The sequence below is a fragment of the Chamaea fasciata genome, unplaced genomic scaffold, assembly GCF_029207755.1.
Source record: "Chamaea fasciata isolate MVZ Bird 193981 ecotype frontalis unplaced genomic scaffold, bChaFas1.0.hap1 SCAF_2, whole genome shotgun sequence".
Lineage (NCBI taxonomy): Eukaryota > Metazoa > Chordata > Aves > Passeriformes > Sylviidae > Chamaea > Chamaea fasciata.
In genome coordinates this window covers 108,388,675-108,411,611 of record NW_027094087.1, presented here as the reverse complement: position 1 = coordinate 108,411,611, position 22,937 = coordinate 108,388,675, and the positions used below count along the sequence as shown (strand labels likewise).

General features: G+C 41.4%; 1 protein-coding gene across 1 annotated transcript in view; it reads right to left on the bottom strand.

Moving 5' to 3' along the window:
- Positions 1-237: 237 nt before the first annotated feature.
- Positions 238-22,937, bottom strand: part of OTC (ornithine transcarbamylase) — a 29,320-nt gene continuing 6,620 nt past the window's right edge. The window contains exons 4-10 of the mRNA XM_066177522.1: positions 17,317-17,404; positions 11,388-11,541; positions 4,329-4,451; positions 3,585-3,638; positions 3,336-3,485; positions 2,706-2,843; positions 238-705 (exon numbers count right to left, since the gene is read on the bottom strand). Coding sequence (XP_066033619.1) covers positions 646-705; positions 2,706-2,843; positions 3,336-3,485; positions 3,585-3,638; positions 4,329-4,451; positions 11,388-11,541; positions 17,317-17,404 — 767 coding nt within the window. The 3' untranslated portion in view covers positions 238-645. The remainder of the gene's footprint in view (positions 706-2,705; positions 2,844-3,335; positions 3,486-3,584; positions 3,639-4,328; positions 4,452-11,387; positions 11,542-17,316; positions 17,405-22,937) is intronic.

The following is a 22,937-nucleotide window of genomic DNA, read 5'->3' as shown; positions in this document are numbered from 1 at the left end:
GATCAGTTGCCCCAGTAACACACCCTTGGGTCTGCCCCTTTGGAGCTGGTCCAGGGGGTTGTTTGTCCTATATGTTTTTATGGCTCTCAAATTGTGGTGGAAAACAAGGTGTCCTTGTTAGAAATTCCCTTCTTGAGAATAAGACTAAGCAGAATTTCAAGGATGTGTTAGAAAGGGTTAGCTTATTGTTCTAAAACGTGAAAGAGGGCGGGAAAAGCACTAGAAATGATACAACTATATACTAAAAATCTAAAAAGCTACAAATATATGAGAAAGCTAAAACTCTTTAGGCATCAATATCACACAGTGCAAGCCCCACCACACCTGCATGTAGACTATACCCTGCCTAGATCCTATGCTGCTGCTAGATCCAACCATTAAGGTACAACCTTGGAATGTCTTCCATGATGCTGATCCCTAAAAAGGAGGGCCAGCTTGGACCATCCAGATGAAAAGCAGCTTCTGCAGTGGTGTTTATTGTCTTGAACCTTTTCATGAGTGTAATGCAATATTATACAGCTAACTATGTGGTTTTATTAAAAAAATCACTCATTGCCTTGGTCCTTTCTGAAGAAGATCTATGTGTTTGTGGACCAGAATATTCTGCTGATGGGGAATATTTTTCTCCTGGCAGGAATCCAAGCATCAAAATGTGGGTTTTCGTAGCTGTGGTGAGTAATCTGTCAGCAGGGAAACCATGACAGCCTAGAGGAGAAAGAGAAGGAAAAAATCCAATCACATTGGAAACAGATACTCCATAAAAATAAATAAGGGGGAAATATTTTCCAGCTCTGAAGCCTTGTGTTGAAAGTTATTATTCTGATAAAAACGGCACAGTTAGATTTATTAGCTAGAATTTCTGATGATGAATCAGGCAAGAGCTGAAAACCAGTTAGGATGTTCTGTATTGTAGCTGATAGATTTTCTCAGTGTGGACAAAATATATTAATGGACAGCTTAGGAGCAATTCACACAAGCATTTAGATCAAATGCTGAGGCCTTTTTGGCATGTTGTGATGTATTCTCAGCTACTTCTAGGAGATGCTGTAGGTACCCAGACATCACATGGGCTGGCTTGTGGGTTTCAGCAGTTTCCATTAGCATGAGTGTGAGCCACGTAGAATATGGACTCTGAAATTTATCCCAGTTTACCTATACTTCCTGTAGTGAAACACAGAAAATCTCTGAACCCCTGAGGTTCAGAGTGTGCCATCCACCCCTCCTGCCCTGCCTGCCCAGTCTTAGGCACAGCTGTGAAATGGGAGTGATGGGACTGTCAGCTAAATAAAATGTGGTGTTGCAGCAGCTCTGCTGTCCCTCCCACACCTGTGCCCACAGCAAAGGCCTTGTAAGGCTTTATGTGGTTCACACTGCTGTGATTACACAGCAAGGTCTGACTGCACATTGTTATTTCGGCCCAGCACTGGGTTTGTGAGGGTTCTCCAGGGGCTGTGACCTTGCTGCCTGTCCTTCCTTTCCCCTCATCCCTGCCCAGTGCGACAGGGTCACCCAGGCACACAGAGGTGGCTGAATTGCAGCTGTGCAGCCCCTCAGTGCTGTGTGTTTGTGGCTGCACTCAGCCCTGCTTGGATCTACAGCTGAGCAAATAATCTATTCTTCAGTTTGCTCTCTGTGCTGGAAGGGGTAGAAAATACTATATAAACAAGACCCATACATTCATTATTTTTATAGGTTGATAAAATACAAATATGACATTTTACTTTGCCCCCAGCACCCCCAAAAATGTGCATCTGGAACCCAAAGTAAAGGGCTTCTTTTCTTTTTTAAAATATAATATTTAGGGCAATTAGAAACATGGCAAAATTAAAATAAAAAATCTGAACATTTTGTTGAATTTGAAGGGCAAAAGTATGAATTTAACACTTTTTTTTTTTAGTAATCTTGACTGGGCCCAATGTCTGAGGTTTCAGCAAACACAACACTCCCTTATTTATTCATTTGGAGCCCATCTAGACTTCATCTCAGAACTATGACAATGCCATCTCTGTTTTTCGTTTTGCCTCTGAAAGTTTTCACTAGCTTTTGTCAACTTGGTGGATCTAAAGCCAAAAATAAATAATAGGCTACTGAAATCTGGCAGTAATTTTCTGAAATTCTAGGAATGCTGAGAGAGGAGTTATGGTTCATGTTAAATTCCAAGTGTCCTCTCATGGTTCTCATGGATTGCACAGTGTTACCCACACCATAACTTTTCAGGATCTTTCAAATCTTTGCTCTTCCAGCATTTTCTCAGGGAAAGTTCCCATTGGTGACAGCAGCAGCTTTTCCTAAGAGAAAATAACTGGTTTTAAGTGTTTGGGAAGCTGCAGTTTTTAAGACCAGACCCTGGGACCTCAGTGTTTAACATGTTTTAATTGAGAAGTTGAGTTAATCATTAGAGTAAATCCAGTGATTTAATTACCAAAAAATGGCAGTTTATATTGTAGTTTTCACTTAGTGATAAAACCTGGGTCAAGCAACAGCAGATCATCACCAAAATAGATCACATTTGTGCTCAGAAGCATTTGTACTACAGTGTTGTCTATAGTCAAAATTGTGATGGGTTCTGGGGTAAATTTGAAACATATGTTTTAACATTCACTATTTATTTGGAACCAGGTTGAATTCAAGCCTGTTATGTAAGGCAGAACAGAATTGACCCTAACCTCCAAGTACTGTTATCTTCTTTTTTGTTTTTTCCTTACCATAATTGTCCATTTTCTATTTTCAGCCTCCTGGAAAACCAATGACCGTGGAGAATAAAACACTTCATCATCAACTTCTTCAGGTTTTCTGGGTAAACAGTGTAAAAAAGTCCAATTGGAAGCAGCAGATTTTGCAGTCTGTAGATTAAAAAGCATATAAAATAAAGACATATGTGAGGACATTAGTAACATCCTTAACAAGTAAAAGGGTTAACAAATTTTATATTAACTCCCACTCTGGTTACTTGGATGATGAACTCAGAAGAATTCCACAGACTTCAAAAGAATTCCTCATCTGTGAATAAGATGGGAATACCTCCATGCAAGTCTGTAAGAGTTCAATGCTGACTTCACAAAAGTCAAAAAGTCACTCCAACTTCTCTTTAGAAGGGGAGTGAAAACCCCTCTGCTGCACATGTTCTGGAGCTGGTTCTCATTGGGAAGCTCTGAAAGAGGCCAAGCCATGTGGAGTGTATGACATAACTCAAACTTTGTTATCTCTGGGAGTTTTTTAAGCTGGAGGGAGCTTTGCATGTGGCTTTTCCATGGCCTCACTCAACACCCCCCAAACTCATTGATGCTGAGTCTTATAAATGCAAACTGTAAAAACATAAATAAAACAGTTCTTACCTGCATTGTAATCTGATAACCTTGAAAGGCCTTTAGTCTTTCCTTCTTCTCCTCTTCTTGTCCCATGCTTATCCATGTGTCTGTAACTAAGACATTGGCACTGTCTGCAGCTTCCAAAGGGTCTGTTGTGAGAAGTAGCTTGGTGCCATACTAATGTGAGTAAAATAAGGAAGATCACTAAGACAAGGAACTTCAACTTCATTTATAATGAAAATAAACTCTATTCTAGGCTGTTTCTTATGCTCCTACCTCTTTGGAGTTCTGTTCAGTTATTTTAGTTATCCTGAGGTCTGGTTCAAAGCCCTGACAAAAGAGATGATAGATAAGATATCATGGAATATGTATAAGATCTTCACTAATTAATAAGAATGGTTAGAAAAATATTTATTGAACCATTGGCCATGGAAGAAGAACATCTTTCAGAACTGTAAAACTTGAGAAAACAATGTTGATTTTGTTGAAAGTTTATTTTGGAGATAAAGTGGCAGAAAGTGTTCTAAAAACGTAAGAAAAATGTATTTTGACAGTTACAGAATTAAATGCATATACAACATAATTTTTTTGTCCTAAACTGCTTTTTGAAAATATTTTATACTTTATTACAATGCAACATTCTAAAATGCTATGCCACCAATTTAAACAAAATGAGATGCAACACTTCCACCCAGCTGAAACCGACTCAGTTTTTTTGTTTGTCTTTTTTTGATGGGGAGAGTGCATTGGATGACTTTGTAAGGCTTTATCAAATTGAACTGTGATCCTCCATGATTTATATTCCTGTCATGTATTCCCATTTCTGATGTTGGACTCAGTAGAATCACTCCTACTTTGCATCCAAATAACTGGATGGGGATTTTGTACCCTGGTGCTGAAAACAGGCACTGAAGATACATGCAGGCAACCCCAGCTGGGGCCTTTGACCAATGCCTGGGTGTTTGAGACAAGCCTGGGTGAAGTTTGCCTTCCTTTCTCCACGGGTTTGGTTTTCCTTACCCTGGGAGTGGCAATCCGCAGGTGCATTCCAAGCTTTGCAGCGCTGGTCATGAAGGATTGCAGGACGTTGTTGCCATCCCCGATCCAGGCGATGGTGAGCCCCTTCAGCCCTCCAAAGTGCTCCTGCCAAAGCAATCACAAGCTCTGGGTTACATTCCAGAGGAGCTGGGCAGCTGATGGACAGGAGGGAATGATCAAAAGGGTCTGTGCAAAGGCAGCTGGCTGCCTTCAAATGCTACCTGGAATTACTGCTCCTACAGGATGGTCAGAGAGAAAAAGCCCCCTGTGTCACCCAAGAAGGCCCAAGTGCTCCTCCTTCCCCAGGAGAAGGACACATTGGCACCTGTGCCACGTGTTGAGGCTCAGGCTGAGAGATTCAGCACCAGACACAAAGTGATTTTAGCAACACTGATGTACAGCTGTTCTTTGGACCTCATAAACATCAGTGAATGTTAAAAATTATAAATTTAGAGACAGTCCTAATGTCTGGAATATAACTCCTTCCAGCTTTCCCCCAAATTGTGAAGACATCCCTTTTGAGGTTTTCTCTGTCTTGGTTGCCTCTACATGCTGTTCCCTGTGGCCATGGCAGTGACCATGTCTTGTGAGTGCATCTTCCCCCCACAGCTGCACAGGACAGCAAAGAGCAGCACTCTGAAAGCAGCTGTGCCACTCATGGCCTGCAGCATTTGTTCTCCATTGTTCAGCCAAAGAGTGCATTTTTTTAAATGTGGATTACCCAAACTTGAAAGAGCACTACAGAGTTAACTGTGCCTTTGCCTGATGGCACTTACAGCCTGGCCATGTGCAGCTACTCTGTCCCTCCGGCCCAGCACACAAGCCCTAAGGAGGAACAAGAGGAACTGGGGTTACATATTTCCAGAGCAGGACAATTAGAGGCTCCTTAATGAGCCTTGTTTAAATATGCATGTTTATAGGCACTTCAGCTGACACCAAAATTTTTACAAAGACGTAACCAAATTCTCCTATAAGCCTGCTCTGTAAAACTCTACCTCTTGAAACAATTTCTGGAGAGCCTTTTATTCTTAGTTCAAATCTGGGCCACGCTACAATTGCATTGTAGTAGCTGGAAGCCAGACAGTGTTTCAACACTTTGTGTGACATGATTCAATGCTTGTCAGAGAGGATAAGTATCCACATTGTATTAAGTGGCAACCTTGCAGGCAGTTGCAGAAAAGATGCCAAAAACTGAACAGGAAAAGGGCTGGGACTACCCCCTCCTCTCCTGGCAGCAACTTCTCCTAAACAAATAGTTTGTGAAGTTGTTCCAGAACAAAGTTATTAACATTTCTTCCAGTGATCACAATTTTGAGTCAAAAATAGTAGTACTTGAAATACTGAATGACATTAAAGTGCTGTAAAGATCTAAACATGATAGAGTTCTTGACTGTTCAGGTTTAAGGGCTATGGTATTGCAAAAATATCACCTTTTCAGCTGAATTTTGTTAACAGCAGGCTCATTGGCAGAGGTTGGATGCAAGGGCATTTACAGGAGAACAAATCAGGACTTTGTGGACAAGGAAGTTATTTCAGTAAAATCACTCTGCAGGATCTTTCAAAGTCCTTCCACATCTCCTAGCAATGGTGCTCCTAGGAGAAGGCCAAACTGAAGCATTTATTTAAGGTGGTGTTTCCGTTTAGGGCTTAGTGATAGCTGAGACCAGAACCCACAGCCAGAAGCAAGACAGTCCTGAGTTCTTTTAATCTCACTGTTTAAAAATAGACATCTCAGCCTTAATACTCAAAGCATTGACTACAGTCACAAATACACTGCTATGTTAAACAACTTCACCTTATTGCCAGCTGCTACTCCGCATTAAAAGAAGCACAGTGCATACTAAGTGCTTTCCTCTGTTTTCCTAAGCCACTAGCTGTTAGAGATAAAATATGGAGTGCAGGACATGTCTGTATAATGATCCCTGATACACCCTGCAAATTGCAAACCACATCTGCAGTGACTACTGTAGAAAGTGGACATAGCTGAACTGATTTTAATGAAGATGTTTTGCTAATGGAAGGAGTCATAGCAAGGCAGAATCAAGCTGTGTGTGTGCTAGTGGAGCCTGTTTTGTATCCTGTGCTTGGGTTTATGCTGCCACTGGTGCACTGCTGCTGTAATTCAAACTCTTCATCTAAAGCCAGATCACTGTGACTGTGACTGTACTGCTTATAAACAAACACACACCCTCAGCTTCCAGCAAAGAGGAGGTGGCTGTTGGTCAGAATCAGAAAGCTTGGAGGTAATACAAAAGCTGCAGCAAATGAGACACACTTCCCCTCATGCCCACTCCCTCTTTTATAGTGTGTGCTTATGCAATCACACAGGTGAAATCCTGCTAAAATGTTTTAGTAGTAACACTCTAAATTAAATGAGAGCCTTTACAACACCTGCTGATCACCAGAACCTCTGAAGATATTTCACCTTTGCATCCCTCCCCAGTTTCTACAAATTATGCTATATTGATGTAGGCTTTACTCCTGCATGAGTGTTCTGCAGTTTCACTCTACATTTGGAACATGACTCCTAGTAAAGTCACACACACACAAAAAAACCAACCAACAAACCAAACAAAAACTTATTTAGAAAGTCTAGAGCCCTTCTTCCTTATGAAGCCTTTTTGACAAACTAGTAATTGCTGCTGTAGTGTCATAAAACTTGCCTGTGTTATTCTCAGGCAAGAGAATAATATTGAAAAATCCCAGCTAAATAAGTAATACCAATTTTACATTCAATTATTCTCTCATCCTCATTTTACACCCTCGCTTTTGCAACATTTCATTCTGCTCTTATCCATGGCTGCAGTGTAGGCAACCCTGGGAAAAAATAAGAATGCTCAGTGATTTGACCCTGCTGTATGTGTGGAGAAGACTGGGTTAACTAATTAGGGACATTGGTGTCTGCCTCTGCCTGGACTTGCTTCCAGTGAGACTGAAACTCTGACACCATTATAGATTAATTCTGAAATGTTTGACCACAACTGTCATAACAGCCCTCAATTAAAACAAGCTTTTGAATAATGAATCAATAATCTGTCAAATTTTAAAATGGAATGCCAGGGACCAATCAAAGCTTTAGCCCTGTGGGAGACAGTGCAATCCAGTAAATGAGAAACTGGGCCAACTTGGATCTTCTGGCTCTCAAACTGGACTTAAGGCAGATGCTGGGCCAGTTATCTTTCTTACTCCCATGCTGGTTTTTGTCATGGTTATTGATACAGTATATTCTAGAGGATGAGGACAGATCTTAGTTGGGATTTTTTAATTGTTAGAATAATAAAGATGATGATGGTGATGGATTTGAAAATTGTAAAAATTTGAGGTTGTGGGGTCACACAGCAAGGAGAATTTGAGAATATATTGCAGCCCTTTTAAAGCTGGTCAACATTATTTGTTATGCTGTTTAAAAAGAAATCACCAATGCATTTCTTATGCCAACCGTTGCTTTCTAAAAAAGAAAATTCCCCCCCGACCAGTGACATAAAAGCTAGTGGCATATGGATCCACTCTAATTACCAGCCTGGCCATCCTGCAGCCAGCTACAAGTGAGCTGATTTGGGCAGTGACATTAATTTCAATTGAATCAATGTCAATACCCGGGCTGTCTCTGGAATACAAATTGTGTGATGCTGCCCTCCAGCCACGCTGAGCAGAGCAGAAGCTGAGCCACAGCTCCTGCCCTGGACACTGAGAGGCACCGGGGGAACTCAGCACGTGGCTGTTTCAGCACAAGCAGGGGAGTAAAGGGGCTCAGTGGGTGCTCACAAACTCATAGTCTTTAAAGACCAAATCCTCAAATCCTCAAAATAGGGTTCTTTACATGTTTGCAACCATTTTGAGTGGGTTATGACTCAAGCACACTCAATTCAACACAGCCTTTAAGAGGGAAGGTAGTGTGAATATATATGCTTAGAAAAACATTTATCTTGGCATAATAGAAGGCATTAACCCTGAGCACAATATTAAAGGACAGAGCTAGCTTAGACTTCAAATGTGTGAGGGGATACAGGTTGCTCAGGAAGAAGGCACTGGGCAGGAAGATGCTGAACCTGAGGAATCTCACCCCAATATTCGTAACAGGAGCACCCTGCATGATCTGAAAAGAGCACCTTGAACATTTCCAGGATGAGAATTTGCCTTGAATACAGAATGAGAATTGACAGCCCTGAAAATTAAACCAGCTGCATTGTTTGGGGGATGCAATGGACTATACTAAAATAACAATATTAAAATGCACCTGGGAAGGGGAAAAGGGAATCAGAAGCTATAAGCAAGAAAATATTTTTTCACAACAAACCATGCAATTGTGTAGTTTCAGACCAAAGAGAAAGTACTTGAGGAGGGTTCAAGAAGGCACACAACAAAATTAATAGGATATATAAAATGGAAGCAGAAAAATGTGCTAAGCATGAAGAGGGTCAGAGTACATGTAGAGCTCCACTGGAAAACAGAGAAGGGAAAAAAAAAAAAAAAAGGTATATTATGGGTATGTACTGACAGCAGGGAGGAACAGATCCAAGCAGGAAAATATTTATGGGCATAGGGAAGAGACATTTTTTAAAGAGTAATAGGCTGCACAAAATCTGTAGTTACATTTAAATATTAGCCTAGCAGTCTGTGGCACTATTGTCACTTGCATATATGTATAAATCAAAGAAATTGCCTTTGCATTGCACAGAAACAGTCTAAATGTTATATATGGACTTTCAACTCATTTAAAGAATCAGTGGTACCATTCCACATCCCATTATTAATCTTTTCGCAGGCAGTACTTGGATGACATCTTGCTGAAAATCCCACAAGAAGCTTGATTGGGGTAAGTAGCAACTAGACCCTGTGACTCACACCTCTTCAAGAGTTAGTCTCACTTCTGTGGCCTGGTAAAGTTCATTATATGAAAATGTTGTTTCATTAGCTGCCACTCCAGTCTTCTCCAAGTCACTGTACAGTGCAAAGAGGGAAAAAAGGGGGCAGAGGAACAGGTCAGAAAGGGAGAGTTCAGGCAGTGCCATCACCCACAGGGAGCTGCTGAGAGCTCTCCCCTGCCTGCCACTCTCTCCTGGATAAGAAAGCAGGAATGGAAAGTGAGTCAGCAACCAGCAGTGTAACATGCCCTTGGCATAGCAGGGTGGCCACCCAGCTGCCCTATAAAGATCTTCTGACAAAGTTTCGGCTAAAGAACATGCTGAAAAGAGTCAGGGAGAGATGGGCAGATGGAGGAAATAGTGCTCTGCTTATTGGGCTAAATGTCAAAGTGCTGCAAATTTAAAAAAACTTCCAGATCTGTTTAAAAGCTGAGCCATTCCTTGTGATCTCTGTACGTGCTCACTTTGTCATGACACCTCTCCATGTGAAATACATCTTCTGTTTGAGCACCAACTGCTATGGACCTGTTTCTTCATCACCAAAGACATCTTCCCTGGTGTTTGGTACAGCAAGGGCACCCACAGCTGTTGGAGCTGGCCTTGGTATTCAAACCAGGGAAAAATGCAGCCTGTGGGCTCATGTTCACCCAAAGCTTCTACTACGGCTGCCCTGCAGGAGGATGCAGTGGAGGAGCAGCAGGGGGTGGTCAACAGGGCATGTTCTCATCCTGCTGTTTTCCACACGCTTCCCCCTAAGATCAGTGGAGAAAGATGCATCTGCAGAAGGTGACTGAGATGCTCAGGGGTCTCTCTTCACTAACTGCAGGTGAAGTAGAGGGCAGCAGCACTGTGAACCTGGGTCACAGTGGCCTAGATAAAACCATGTTCAGGGGCAGAGATATCCGTGGTTGCGTGGGCTGTGAGTCACTAGAGATTGTTCCTGAAGAGTGTTACTCACAAGTGATAAAATGCTAATTAATAAGGTGTTTGCAAGACAGAACACCCCACAAAACATAACCAGAAGGTTCTCCTGACTAATATTTGCACACAGTGTTTACAATGAAATAATGACACTCTCATTACAGCTTACTGTCTTATGCAATTTGAACATTGAGGCTGGTTCAATGTGATCTCACAAGTCTCCCTTATTCTGAGGTCTTTAAGCATTTTAGTCTCAAGTCCACCAGTTTTTGCTGGTCTCTTCACTGTGAATATAAAAAATTAACAAAAAATACTTTAAATAAAAAAGTGATTTTCACCAAATACATGAGTCTTTCAGTATTTAAGGTTTAAAGCATGAATAATTTAGTATTACCCTCACTAGCTCTTTCCCACACACTGTATGTCCCATAGCAAAGTCCCCAACAGCTGAGAAACTTAGCTGAATGAATCAGGAAATTATTCTGCCCTACCGTTTTCAAGCAGTGTGGTTTTTATTCATTCAGAAAGTAAACAAGGTCAGCAGAGTTCATCATAGTTGTCAACCAGCCCTTCAGTCTAATAGTCTTTTTTACAAGCCAGATCCTCAACTGATTGTAAAACCACATAGTCCTTCTGTTCACAGATAAACAGCTGGTATTCTGTGTGTAAAATGTTATCTTGCTGTCAGATCCGCTATTACATTAGATAAAAATAAAAAATATGATCTCTTTTAACTGTTCTTTGATGTGAGCAAAGTTTAAACTGGTTAAAGTGCCTGAACACTAAGTGTTTGTACTAGTAACATTAGCTGGCTTTTCTAAACAAATTTGTTCAACCAGTTTCCTAATAAATAAATAGTGATTCCTTTTAAGCTGCCCATAGATTAGGGAGGAATCAAGAGCAAACTACTGAGTGTTTTCAAGTCAGAGGAAAAACTTCTGCTGGCTTTGCCTGAGCCAGATTCTCATCTTTGTCTTAATATGTACAGCCCTCTGTACATTCTTTGAATTGCAGACTAATTCCAGTGAAGTACTTAATTTTATGCTTAACTTCAGTCCCACTACAGCTGATAGAACTACGCAATTGTTTTAAATTAAACAGGTCCTTAATTATATTGCTGGATGAAGATCTCTTTAAACAACAAGTGCCATGTAATTACTACTTTGAAAAAGCTAGGGATAAATGGTTTTGAAGCTGACTTCCCCAAATACTTACTAAGAATTAGAAAAAAAAAAAAAAAAGCTTCTATTTTTACCTGAAGAGTTAGGTAATCAGCTAAAATCTGAAGAGGATGGTATAAATCGGACAATCCATTGATTATTGGGATCGTGGCTTCTTTCGCCATTAGGTCCAGATCATTGTGGTCATAAACTCGAGCCAAGATTGCATTTGTCATGCTGGACAGCACCCTAGAGATGGCAGAAAATACTCAAGTCAAACATAATAAATATACCCCTATTGCACTCTTCACCGTGCAACACATAAATATTAATGAGAAATGGTAATGAATCAATATTTTTCAGCTATCTGAATAATTCATCACGCCTGCAGAACAGACTCAAATGTAGTCATTTAAGAAGCTGCTAATAAGTAAGAAGTTTCACTTCCTAACACTACTAAAGCAAGTAAATGAAAACTGCTGCTCTATTTTATAGTCTTTTCTCTTTAGCATCTAATTGTAGATGGAGGATCGATACATGTTAAGCTCTCTGAACTAAGATAAGAGATTGTGTGATACTGTAACATTTGAAGAATTTGATAACCTCAGAGGAGATAGGGTATATGATTTTTTTTCAGTTTTAACAAAGAATAAATGCAGCATTGACTGAATATTACAGACCCTGTAAGGCAGCCTGACTTTGTGAGGGTCAGCAATACAGATCTGTCTTGGATTACAACAATTGTTTACTGATCTTAATAAACACAGAAACAGAACACGCTGGGGTTGTTGTCCTGCTTTCTCCTACCTACACACCTATGTATTAACTCACATGGTATCAGCATTCAAGTAATGCCCAAATTTCAAGCTCAGTACAAGGGAAGGGGTTGCAGGACCCCCTGCACCACTCTGGCATTAACCTCATTTGCTGGAGTGTGAAAGACACAAAGATTAGCATTGTGGATTAGCATAGTATACTCTGAATTTTTTAGATAAATTAAATATGGATTGGAGCTCTTAATTTCTCTGCATTTCTGCGTTTTAATCAGGCCCTGAAGCCTGACTTTGAAGTAGCATTTTGTGTGTTTTCTTGTTATCTGAAATAGGAAATTAAAACAAAACAAGGGAGGACTGAATTAGAAATATGTAAGAAAAAAAATCCTTGCAGTATCTGCCTTCCTGATTAGCCATGACAAATTCTTGCACGTCCTTTTGTGGAAATAAGGCTGTTAATACCATCATCAGCAAGGTCTCCTGATGAAGCCAGTAACAAGCATTTTCTACTGACACCAGACATTCCTCACACAAGCAAAGCTCTTGTAAAATGTTACAAGATTGCCTGTAGAGCTCTCTCCGAAGAAAAGACTGTCAATAGCAGCTACAAATGAAAAGGAGGAACTGAACAAGGTATTTACTGATTACAAAGTACTGGAACAGTTGCTGTTGGTGCTATTATTTCTTCTTAGCTCACCATTTCCTTTCTCTGGGGGAAACCTGTTCTGTTCTGAACTGGTCATCAGGGATGCAATGCATGCTTCCTTTTGTTACCCATCTCACTGGCAGACAACCCTAAACAAGACACAGCCAGACCCCATCAGTCAAGGGAAAGGGGCAATTACGCTGGGAAATTGCTAATTTTCCTTGTAGTTTTTTTTTCCCTCTTTAGGATGTCAGGACAGCTGATTTCTATTTGACACAGCTGATCAAGAAATTAAAGGAGATGGTTGCTTCATAGGGTATGCCATTAGGGAAAATTCAGTCATAATCACCAACTAGTGAAAACTGCTGAACTTTCATCTTTAGTCTGTTGAAGGGAGATATCAGACTTATTAGACACCTACCAGCAGGACATCAGACAGTCCTTCTGCCAGCATTTCTAGATGTCATATTTTACAGTAGGAAAATCAGCTGTAAACTGGCTTTATTCTTTGTGAAATCAAAATAAAATGAGACTTTGGGGGGAAAAACACAAATGAACAACCCTCACCTGGAGGTCTCTGATTACAGGGGAATTATTAGGTCTCCAATAATTAAATCACTTTAAAGGAAACCATGTGAGGCTGGAATTACACAGGAAAAAATGGTCCAGAATATATATGAGTCTTATCGAAGCTGAGGGCTGTACGCGCAGGTTCATTAGGTGACTACATTTAAGGTTCTTATTTTATCAACCACTAGGTCTTTCTCTCTTTTCATTCTTTGGCAAAGCAGTGAGACTATGAACTTCAAAATCCCAGAGACTGGAAATATGTTATATTGGAACACTGAGTACAGTGGAATGCTGCATATCTCTCTTTTCAAAGTAATTTTTATTTCTACAGAGAAAATCTCCATTTTTTCCTTAACTGTATCCTCTGAGGAATCCAAAATGAAACGCAGAGTATGCCTTTTTGGTATGGCAGACCTCTGAATCTGAAAATGGGGCATTTGCATATATTTTGTATAGAATACTGCTATGCAAGTTAGTTTTGCTTTTGTTTTGAAAGTTTATAGCCATGCAAAACTTTAAACTTCTGACAAGACTACTTCACGTTCACTTATAGTCTCACAGGGACAGACAGTGGATGTGTTTTCAGCAAAGTAAACCTGTTCCCCATAAATACAGAGATTAATGCCCTAATAATTCCAGTGGACTGGTAAAATCACCCTATGAGTCCTTCAGGGCTGCCACTGAACCTGATGGCCACTGAGCTTTAGTGATGCCCAGTGGAACTGCTCTGCAGTGGGAAATGCAGGCATAGTACGTATATTTCATTTCAGGTAATATATCAGACATGTTAAACAGCACTGAAAGGCTTTGAGCTCCTTAATGGGTGGTAACTTTTTGCCACTGTGTCAGCGTAAATGTAAATGGCTTGTGAAGCATGGAGGAACTGATTTATGAGCAAGTAATAAGTCACTAAAAATATGTTCACAGCAGCGATGCTTTCAACTCTTACCTGCAGCAGTTCTAATAAAAACTGTGACTTTTATGGATCTGTGCCTCTTTCACTTTAAGTCTCAATCTCAAGTACTTCAAAGGCCTTCAGAGCCCCAGACACATGGCTGTAAATATTTGAAATACCCTCTGGGTCTACTAGAGGCATTCTTTTTTGTTGTTACATTAACTGATTGAGGTTGGAATGTCATCTTGCATCCACAAGAAGCACCAAGGAATTAACACTCCAATTGTTCTTTTGGGTAAATTGCTCAGCCTTGATTATGGAGTCAGGAGTATTTCTGCTAATGAGAGCAGGAGTGGAGCAGAGCACGTGGGACTCTATAAGAATTTGGGAAAACTCCCTGTCCACTGTAGCAGGTGAGAGTTGTGACCCAGCAGAGGAGCAAAATCCCCAGGTAAGAGCCATAAATAGGGACTTGTCCTAGAAAAGGAAGCAGTGACAGAGAAAATGGGGCTCAAGGTTTGCTTGGGAAGTGACTATTGTAGGAACTTTATCCACAGAATGGGGAACAGTGGAAGATTTGCTTGCTTCTATTTATTGCCTCGTTTCTTGTAGTTTCTAGTCTGCCTTTTTCCTTTTTTGCTTGTGCAAAGAAAGGCCATTCAGGATACTGTTGTCCTGGGTTGAAGTATATTCTATCACCATCTTCATGAACTGTTGAAACCAGGTGAGGCAGTGCTCCCTGCCTCCTCCACTCTGGCTTATCTTCTGTTAATGGGCCCATCAGCACCTTTGCTACACAGCTCACAGATAACCCCCTCCTGGACTACCTCCTGTTAATGGGCCCTTCAGGCCTTATCACGTGACTCACCATCCCATTGTGAGATGCTCCGCCCAGAGGGAGGAACCAAGCATTCCAGCCTGGATATAAGCTGAGACTCTGAACACCAGAGGGGTGCTTACCCACTGGATTCCCAGAGGACCTGAGCTACCAGACCTTTCTACAGGATCACTGCTTCAGGAAGACCACCTCATCTGGACTGCTTCCATCACTACACTCAGGTTGTATTCTGACTCTGTCAGTGGTCTTTTGTATTATTGCATCTATTTTATTTTACTTTCCTTTTTTTCCTATTAAATTGTATCTCTGACTTGGAGCCTCTCATTTGTTTTGCTTTCAAACCACTGCAACTGTAAACAAAAGATTGAATGTCCCTTTACTGTCACATTTGGGAAGAAGAAGAAATGAAAACTGGCCTATAGTAAGCATATCTGGTTTTTGTCAGATTTGCTGTAGGGTTGGCATCTGAATGGCAGAGAGGCTCCAGGTGACAGTCCTGCATGGCTGGTGGGACAATGTTGGTAGAGCTCATTGTCCCTTTGGAAGGGCCCTGACTTCATCCTTCCCCTTCCTGAAGGTTTGGCTGCTGGGGCTCACAGCCAGCTTTGCAGTAGTGCAGGTGGGGGAGGGAGCACCTCACCTACAAGGAAAGAGGCTGAGACAACTGGCTTTATTCAGCCTGGGGAAAAGAAGGCTCCAGACTGACCTAATTGCAGCCTTCCAATACCTGAACAAAACCTACAAGAAATAATGGAGAGGGACTATTTACAAGAGCCTGGAGTGACAGGACAAGGGGAAATGGCTTCAAGCTGACAGAGAGCAGGTTTAGATAGGATATTAGGAAGGAATTCTTTACTGCGAGGGTGGTGAGGCCCTGGCACAGGTTGCCTAGAGAAGCTGTGGATGCCCCATCCCTGGCACTGTTCAAGACCAGGCTGGATGGGACTCTGAACAACCTGGGATAGTGAAAAGTATCCCTGTCCCTGACAGGGGGGTTGGCACAAAATTATATTTAAAGTCTTTTCCAACCCAAAGCATTCTATGATTCTATTGCAGCAGCTCACTTTGATTATGGCAGAGTTCTGTATCTAGCAGAGAGTGAGAGTTAAGTACTTTCAAACCTCAAGGGACTGAGATTTTTACTTTCTACTATCAACACCCATATGTCTTCCATTTCAGTAGTAAAAAACAAGAAAGGAAAATTTAAAGTGTTCAAATGTTTGATCTTTTTTCTTAAATTTTCATTGGATTTCATCACAGAGAACACCAACACAGTTCTCAAAGAGTCTCTTCCACTGCCTGAGAACTGTGGTATTCAGCAGAGGCAATGGAACTCATCTGCCTGATTGCACATTTTGAATTGAGCCTGATGAGCTTGACACTGCATATCTTTCACCAGAACAAAAAGGACCACTCAGACACTGCTAACCTTCCAACAGCTGGGCCTGACTGAATCGACCTCAGGCTGCAAAAGGGCTGCCTAGAAAGCAGGATGATGCTAAGGCTGGATGAAGCTTTAATAGCTGGAGTGCTATGGAAAACAGCAGGAACACCTGCAAAACATGACCTCCTGTTCTGCCAGCTTACTGCAACATCAGAGGCAGCCCACTGCAGAAAACTCTGAGCTCAGGTCGTTCCTGCCACAGCAATGGAGACAGGCTGTGACCTATTCCTGTGTGGACATGGGACTGGGCATGACTGAGATCTTCCAGGGATGCCAGTAAGTGGAAGGAGCCACGGCCCAGCCTACACAGCAGTCCTGACAGTGGGTGCAGGAAATCTGAAACAGGCTACAAAGTGTTGGTCCACTTTTGTGCTGCTGAAATAGGGAGACCAGAGAGGCCTTCAGTGCCACCCTGTCACTGCAGGGACACTAGTAGAACAGGTTAAGGCCCACCAGCAGCTGGCCTGACTAACATAAATTATGTCTTTGCTTTCTGATTTTGCTCCAAGGGCAGCAGAACCAGAAGGTTTGAGTCTTGTTAGAATACATGTGCTGTCCTCAGTGGAATTACATGACTACTGAGGTTCATAAAATTGTTCTGTTTGTAAATGTAACCCTAATTAACACTCTATATGCCAAAATAAGTCTCAGTGTGGGAAGTGTAGGATAGCTTGAGAGGATGGAATAAAGGTTTACTGAGATACAGATTCTGTGAGCTGATCTATAAATATTTAAGAAATTTGGACTATTTTCTGACATTTTCCAGAAATAAAATATCAGCTTCCAAAATTCTGCAAGACAGGTGTCAGCCCAATCACTTACCAAATGCAGTGATCAAACAAATGACATTTTACTAACCTTGCTGTATCTGTGAGACTCTCATTAGTGCCCAGATGTATATCTTGTCTTGTAAGGAAGGAAGGATGTCCTCCAAGGAGGGCAAATCCTTCAGTGAGGAAAAATTAAAAAAAAAAAAAAGAAATTAAACACCAGAACCTCATATTTACAGCCAAGATCCAAAATCTTTTTGATATAAAATACATTTACAAAAACAAAAGTAGAACTCAGCAGGACATCCAACAGTTTAAATGATTAGCATTTGACACACAAAATTTCAAATAAATGTGCTTTGGATAAACCCACTCAAATGCATGCCTCCCTGAAATCCTTAGCCATGAGTTCTGATCTGTGATCACAGGAACAGTCATTACAGCTCCAAGGCTACACATTGCCACAAACATCACTGCTGCTCCCTGTTAAGAGCCAGATAATCCATTCATCATTCTGCATTTCTACTTCATGGGACTTTCCATCCTAGAAGGGCCATCCGAGTCACCTGGTGTATTTCCACATCCTTGCAAGGACCAACATTGTCTTTCATGTAAAGTCACACAGATAGAAAACCCTAAGCCTCCTTATACAAACTTGAATTTGGTCTCAAATGGCCAAGTGCCTTGAAAATGATAATGTGAGAGTGAGAAAAGGAAAGGTCTCAGGCACTGCCAGCATCCCTCTACCCTGCAATAGTTAGGAATCTGCAAGGAGGTCCAAAGAACTGGATGGATTATGTATGAAGAGTAAAATCCATTCCTGAGTGGGAAACCATGGAAAGACTTGAGCCTCATTTAATAATATAAAACACTTTGGGGAACTTCAATGGCGTCTGAACATTGTTTTGGATGAAGACAAATTACATGTGAAGAGCAACTCTCAGGTTTTCTGCTGAGTAGAAAATTACCACAAGCAACCACACAACACAGACAGGGAAGAAAATATTTTTCACCAATATCTGAGTCTCTCTGCCTTTGCCTGGTTTAAGTCTGAAGCCTCTTTCTACCGAATCTGAGTGTAAAGTCCTTCATGGCCACACATTGGGAGGATGGGACTGTTTTATGAACTCTCACAGATGGCTTAGCATAGGCCTAGCACGGGACACAGCTGGGGAGGTACCAAGCGTAGTATTTGAACTGGGCTGTTCATAGCCCTTTAAGGCACTTTCTGTACGATAAGAACAACTCCCTCCCAGTACAGAAATTTCCTACAGGCAGATCCTGCCCTGTCACTAGCATTTCTGATGGGGGAAATTTCCAGAGAATCTTAGTATGGGCAAACCAGCCTTGTTGAGACAACACTGTTGGGGCATGAGTCTTTTATTGTGACAAAAATCTAGAAAGAAGCCCGTCTTTAAATTGCCAGGAAGAGAAAGGCTGCATACAGCACAGAAGAGTGGAGACTCCCACTTTTTTTTACCAAACTGTGATGTCTTGGAGATACTGATGAATTCCGTGCTGTTAAAAACAAAAACTAAAAAAGAGAAAAAAAAAAGAAGTGGAAAAGGAAGAAAAAAACCTAGAAGATAAGGTCAAAAGCTGCTCAGGCTGGCTGTATCCATCAGATGGCACTGCTGCCAGATTCAGCACTGCAGCTTCAGCACGGTGGTTGTACAGGTCGGCCACAGATTAAAAACTTTGTCTCGCAGCTGCTTTTTAAAAGAGGATTAAACCAGGACTGAACACTGAAACCTTTCCCAAATATAACCAACAGGTACAAGCAGCAGGTCTGGGCCCCACAGCTGGGCTCCTTACACAGAGCAGCCCTTATTAACAACCATCTCCTGTGGGCAGCAGGGTTGAGGTGAGGTCTTCTGCTTTGCATCAGTTCAGCCAGCCTCTGGAGTTTAAAATACAATAGATAAAACCAAAATACTGGCAAATCATTGTTTTTGGTCTGCCTCAATTTCCTTAAGTATCAGATTAAAAGTAATGATGCTCCAGGTCCCACCTGGAGGGCAAATTTCTGCTCCCCTAACCAGTGTACACTCATTTTATTGAACAGGCCCTTTTTAATTGCTTGTTCTTTTCATTAAGGATTGCTCCATATCTCTCTTGCAATATTGCAAGTCAGACACAGCAAACTTTTAAGAATGAAGCACCATTTATTCTACTATTACTTTTTTCACCTCCCCACTGCAGCACAGACACAAACACAAACACTGTATTTAGAGGACAGTGTATGCAAACGACACATTACAGCCTGTTTATTCAGTGCAAATTTTTAAGTCAAGGCCTCAAGGATGAACTGTCATTGGCAGTAACTTTTCCTTCCCAAATTATTGTGGATTTTTTTGGAGTCATATAGAATTATGTCACTGATTTGTTCCTGCAAGTTCCACACAATACAGCGTTTTAGGATTCTCAGTTCATACATTTTGGTAGATGATTCACAGTCCAGGCAGGCTCCAATAGACATGTTCTGTTTTCTACAAATGATGCTCAGGTAAAAAAAAATGGGAATCTCAACATTTATTCAGAATTGCCAGACGTCAGACAGCCCAGTCAGAGCTGCCACCTGGAGTCTGTGTACATAGCAGAGCCCTGATGTGTTGGGCTTTCTGCTCATGAACTGGCCATCTGTGCAGGGCCTGGGAACATATTTCCATCCAAAACTTTCCATCTGGAAATACAGGAGCTCTGTGCTCTAGCTTTGTATATAGTTGCAGAGGCAGAATCTTTTTCAGATTCTTTCATCCAGACTACCAATAGAAAGCAAAAAAAAAAAAAAAAAAAAAAAGATGATTTAGAAGGTATGCAGGCACCAATTCAGCAAATAAACATTGGAGTGCTGTGTTAAACTGGGAGATCTAATCCTCTTTGTTGTCACAACCTGGTTATATCCAAGGCCACATGCTAAATATTTACGTGAATCGTGATATCTTCAATAAACTACTAAATGTTCATACTGCAAATCCGGAATAGATTATTACTTCGTGTCCACACTTCTCACTACTGTTAGTTTTCAAAATACACAGTTTCACACTTCAAGCTGTGGCACATTATTGACCCACCCCCCCCAGTGCAGACTCTTTCAGACAGGACATGAGTGAAATATTCAGCCCAGGCTGTCCCTGCTCCATGGGGCAAGGGGGCCAAAATGAATCCTGTAGTTCACAGGTTGGCTTCACAGTTCTGGGGCTGTCACCAGGAGACACACACAGTAATCTTCTCAGACTCAAAGGAAGGATCTTTTTCAGAATTTCAAGACATATGGATTTGCATTTATTAATTTCCCCATTGCCTGCCTGGACTTACAAAATAGGAAGTCTTTCTCCATTTAGACTGATAACAAAGAACTCTCCTAGGCAGCAATTACAGAATATTCCTAAATCAGAAGCTAAAAACTGATAGGCAGTTTTTAAAAGTGATTTTTAAGCTACCCTTTTAAGTGGAGAGTAAATTAAGAGTGCATTTGGGACCTCTGTAATGAGGCCAAACTAAATAATATTTAGCCACTCCAACAGAAAACAGACCTTGTACCCTTGCCATGTAATACCATCCCCACCACATTAGTTCATATGCTATGATGTAATTATTTCTGTGACTCTGTGTAGCAACTACAAGCATGGCTACATGTTCCTCTCGCCCCACTGTGTAGGAGGAGTGAGCTGGGAGTAATTCCACTAAAGCCAGTGGCACTGAACCCCAGCAAGGCTGTAAAGATCTTGTATATTCCAGTGCACAACAAGAGAAGGTAGGCTGAGCTTTCCTATCTGAACTTCTTCCCCTTCATTTCTACCCTGTGAAATATTGGCTGCATTCAGCATCTGTGAAATGGTTGGATTTATTTATGATTTATTCACTAAAACATAACTGCAGCTGTATATTTTAAGAGCAACAGTGACAATCAGAATATTTTACACCAAAGCTATAACAAAAACAGGGCATTCACCTTTGTGCCATGCCTGAGAATGTTTATTTTACAAGTAATATATGACCATGTGAATAGTTCTGTTTTCAAAAAGTACACAAGATTTTATGCAGAATGGGTATGGGATTCTGGCTGTGAAGAGGTGACATTTTCCAATGTAATAGCAGATATGTCACATTTTCCAATAAAATAGCCAGTGATAGAAATAAATCTTCTAGGCTCACAGAACTGGATTTACTTTGCCACTACTCTATGGAAGTTACTTCTAGTTCTGCATTAAACTTACAGCATCACAACTTATCTTAGAAGTAGTAAAATTATATGGGTTTCAGAAATACACATTAGAACAACATTAAAGAGGCAATGAATTATATCCCAAGGAATGGAATATTATTCAGTACTGTTGCAATGTCATTAGAACAAAACAGGATGCTGGAAAACCTTAAATATCAACTGATCTATTACAATGCATCCTAAATTAATGTTTTGATAATTTCAATTGATCTGGACAACTGGGAGAAATGCAAAAAATGTCACCCCTAAGTTAAAGAAGGGTAAGAAGGACACAGAGAGCACAGACTGTGCTGCCTCATCTCAATCCATGGGAAAGTGATGAAGCAGCTAATCCTGGAAACCATTTCTAGGGAGATTGAGGACAAGAAAATCATCAGGAGTAGTCAGCATGGCTTCACTAAGAGGAAGTCATGCTTGAACAGCTTGATCATCCTCTATGATTCTATGGTAGAGGAGGGGAGGACAGTGGGTTTTGTCTGCCTGGACTTCATTGTGTCCATTGACAGTGTCTCCCATGAGATCCTCCCAGCTAAGCTGTGGATGCCTGGGCTGGGTGAGCAGAGCCTGGGATGGGTTCAAAACTATCCAAATGCCCAGGCCTGAGAGTGGTGACCACCAGCACAAAGTTCAGTTGGAAGCCAGTGACCAGTGGTACCCTAGGGTGTCCATTAGTGTCCAGTCCTGTTTGACACCAATGTTAAAGGTCTCAATGACCAAGTGTGGTTTCAGCAAGTCTGCTGCTGACACAAAACTGTGAGGAGTGGCTGGTGCATCATGATGCTGTCCAGAAAGATCTTGACAGGCTGGGAAAAATGGTCTGACAGGAGCCCCATGAAGTTCAGCAAGGAGAGATGCAAAGTCCTGCACCTGAGGAAGAACAGCCCCATGCCCCAGGATGTCATGGGGGACTCCCAGCTGGGAAGCAGCTTGGCAGAAAAGGACTTGGGGGACAACAAATTGAACATGATCCAGCAGTGTGTGCACCTTTCCAGCAAGGGTGGGGAATGGTATCCTGGACTGCACCAGACAAATACTGCCGGGAGGTGGAGAGCGGTGATCCTTTCTCTTTATACAACACCGGTGAGACCAAACCTTAAGAGCCTGGATTTGGGGTCCTCAGTATGAGAAACATTGGACACAGTTGGTATGTCCATGTTAACAAAGGGTCACAAAGATGGCTGAGGGACTGAAGTGTATTTCATATGAGAAGAAAAGCTGAGAGAGCTGGGACAGCACAGCCTAGGGAACAGAAGGCTCAGGGGGAATATTGCTAATGTATACAAACACCTGAAGGGAGGAGGCAAAGAAGACAGAGCCAGGTGTTTTTCAGTAGTGCGATGGGCACAAACTGGGAAGATCCCTCTGAATAGTAAATTCTATTTCCTGAAAAGCTGATGGCATAGGTAGCCACAAAAGGCTGTGGAATCTTCATCCTTGGAGATATTCAAAATACTTCTGGACATGGTCCTGGACAACTCTCT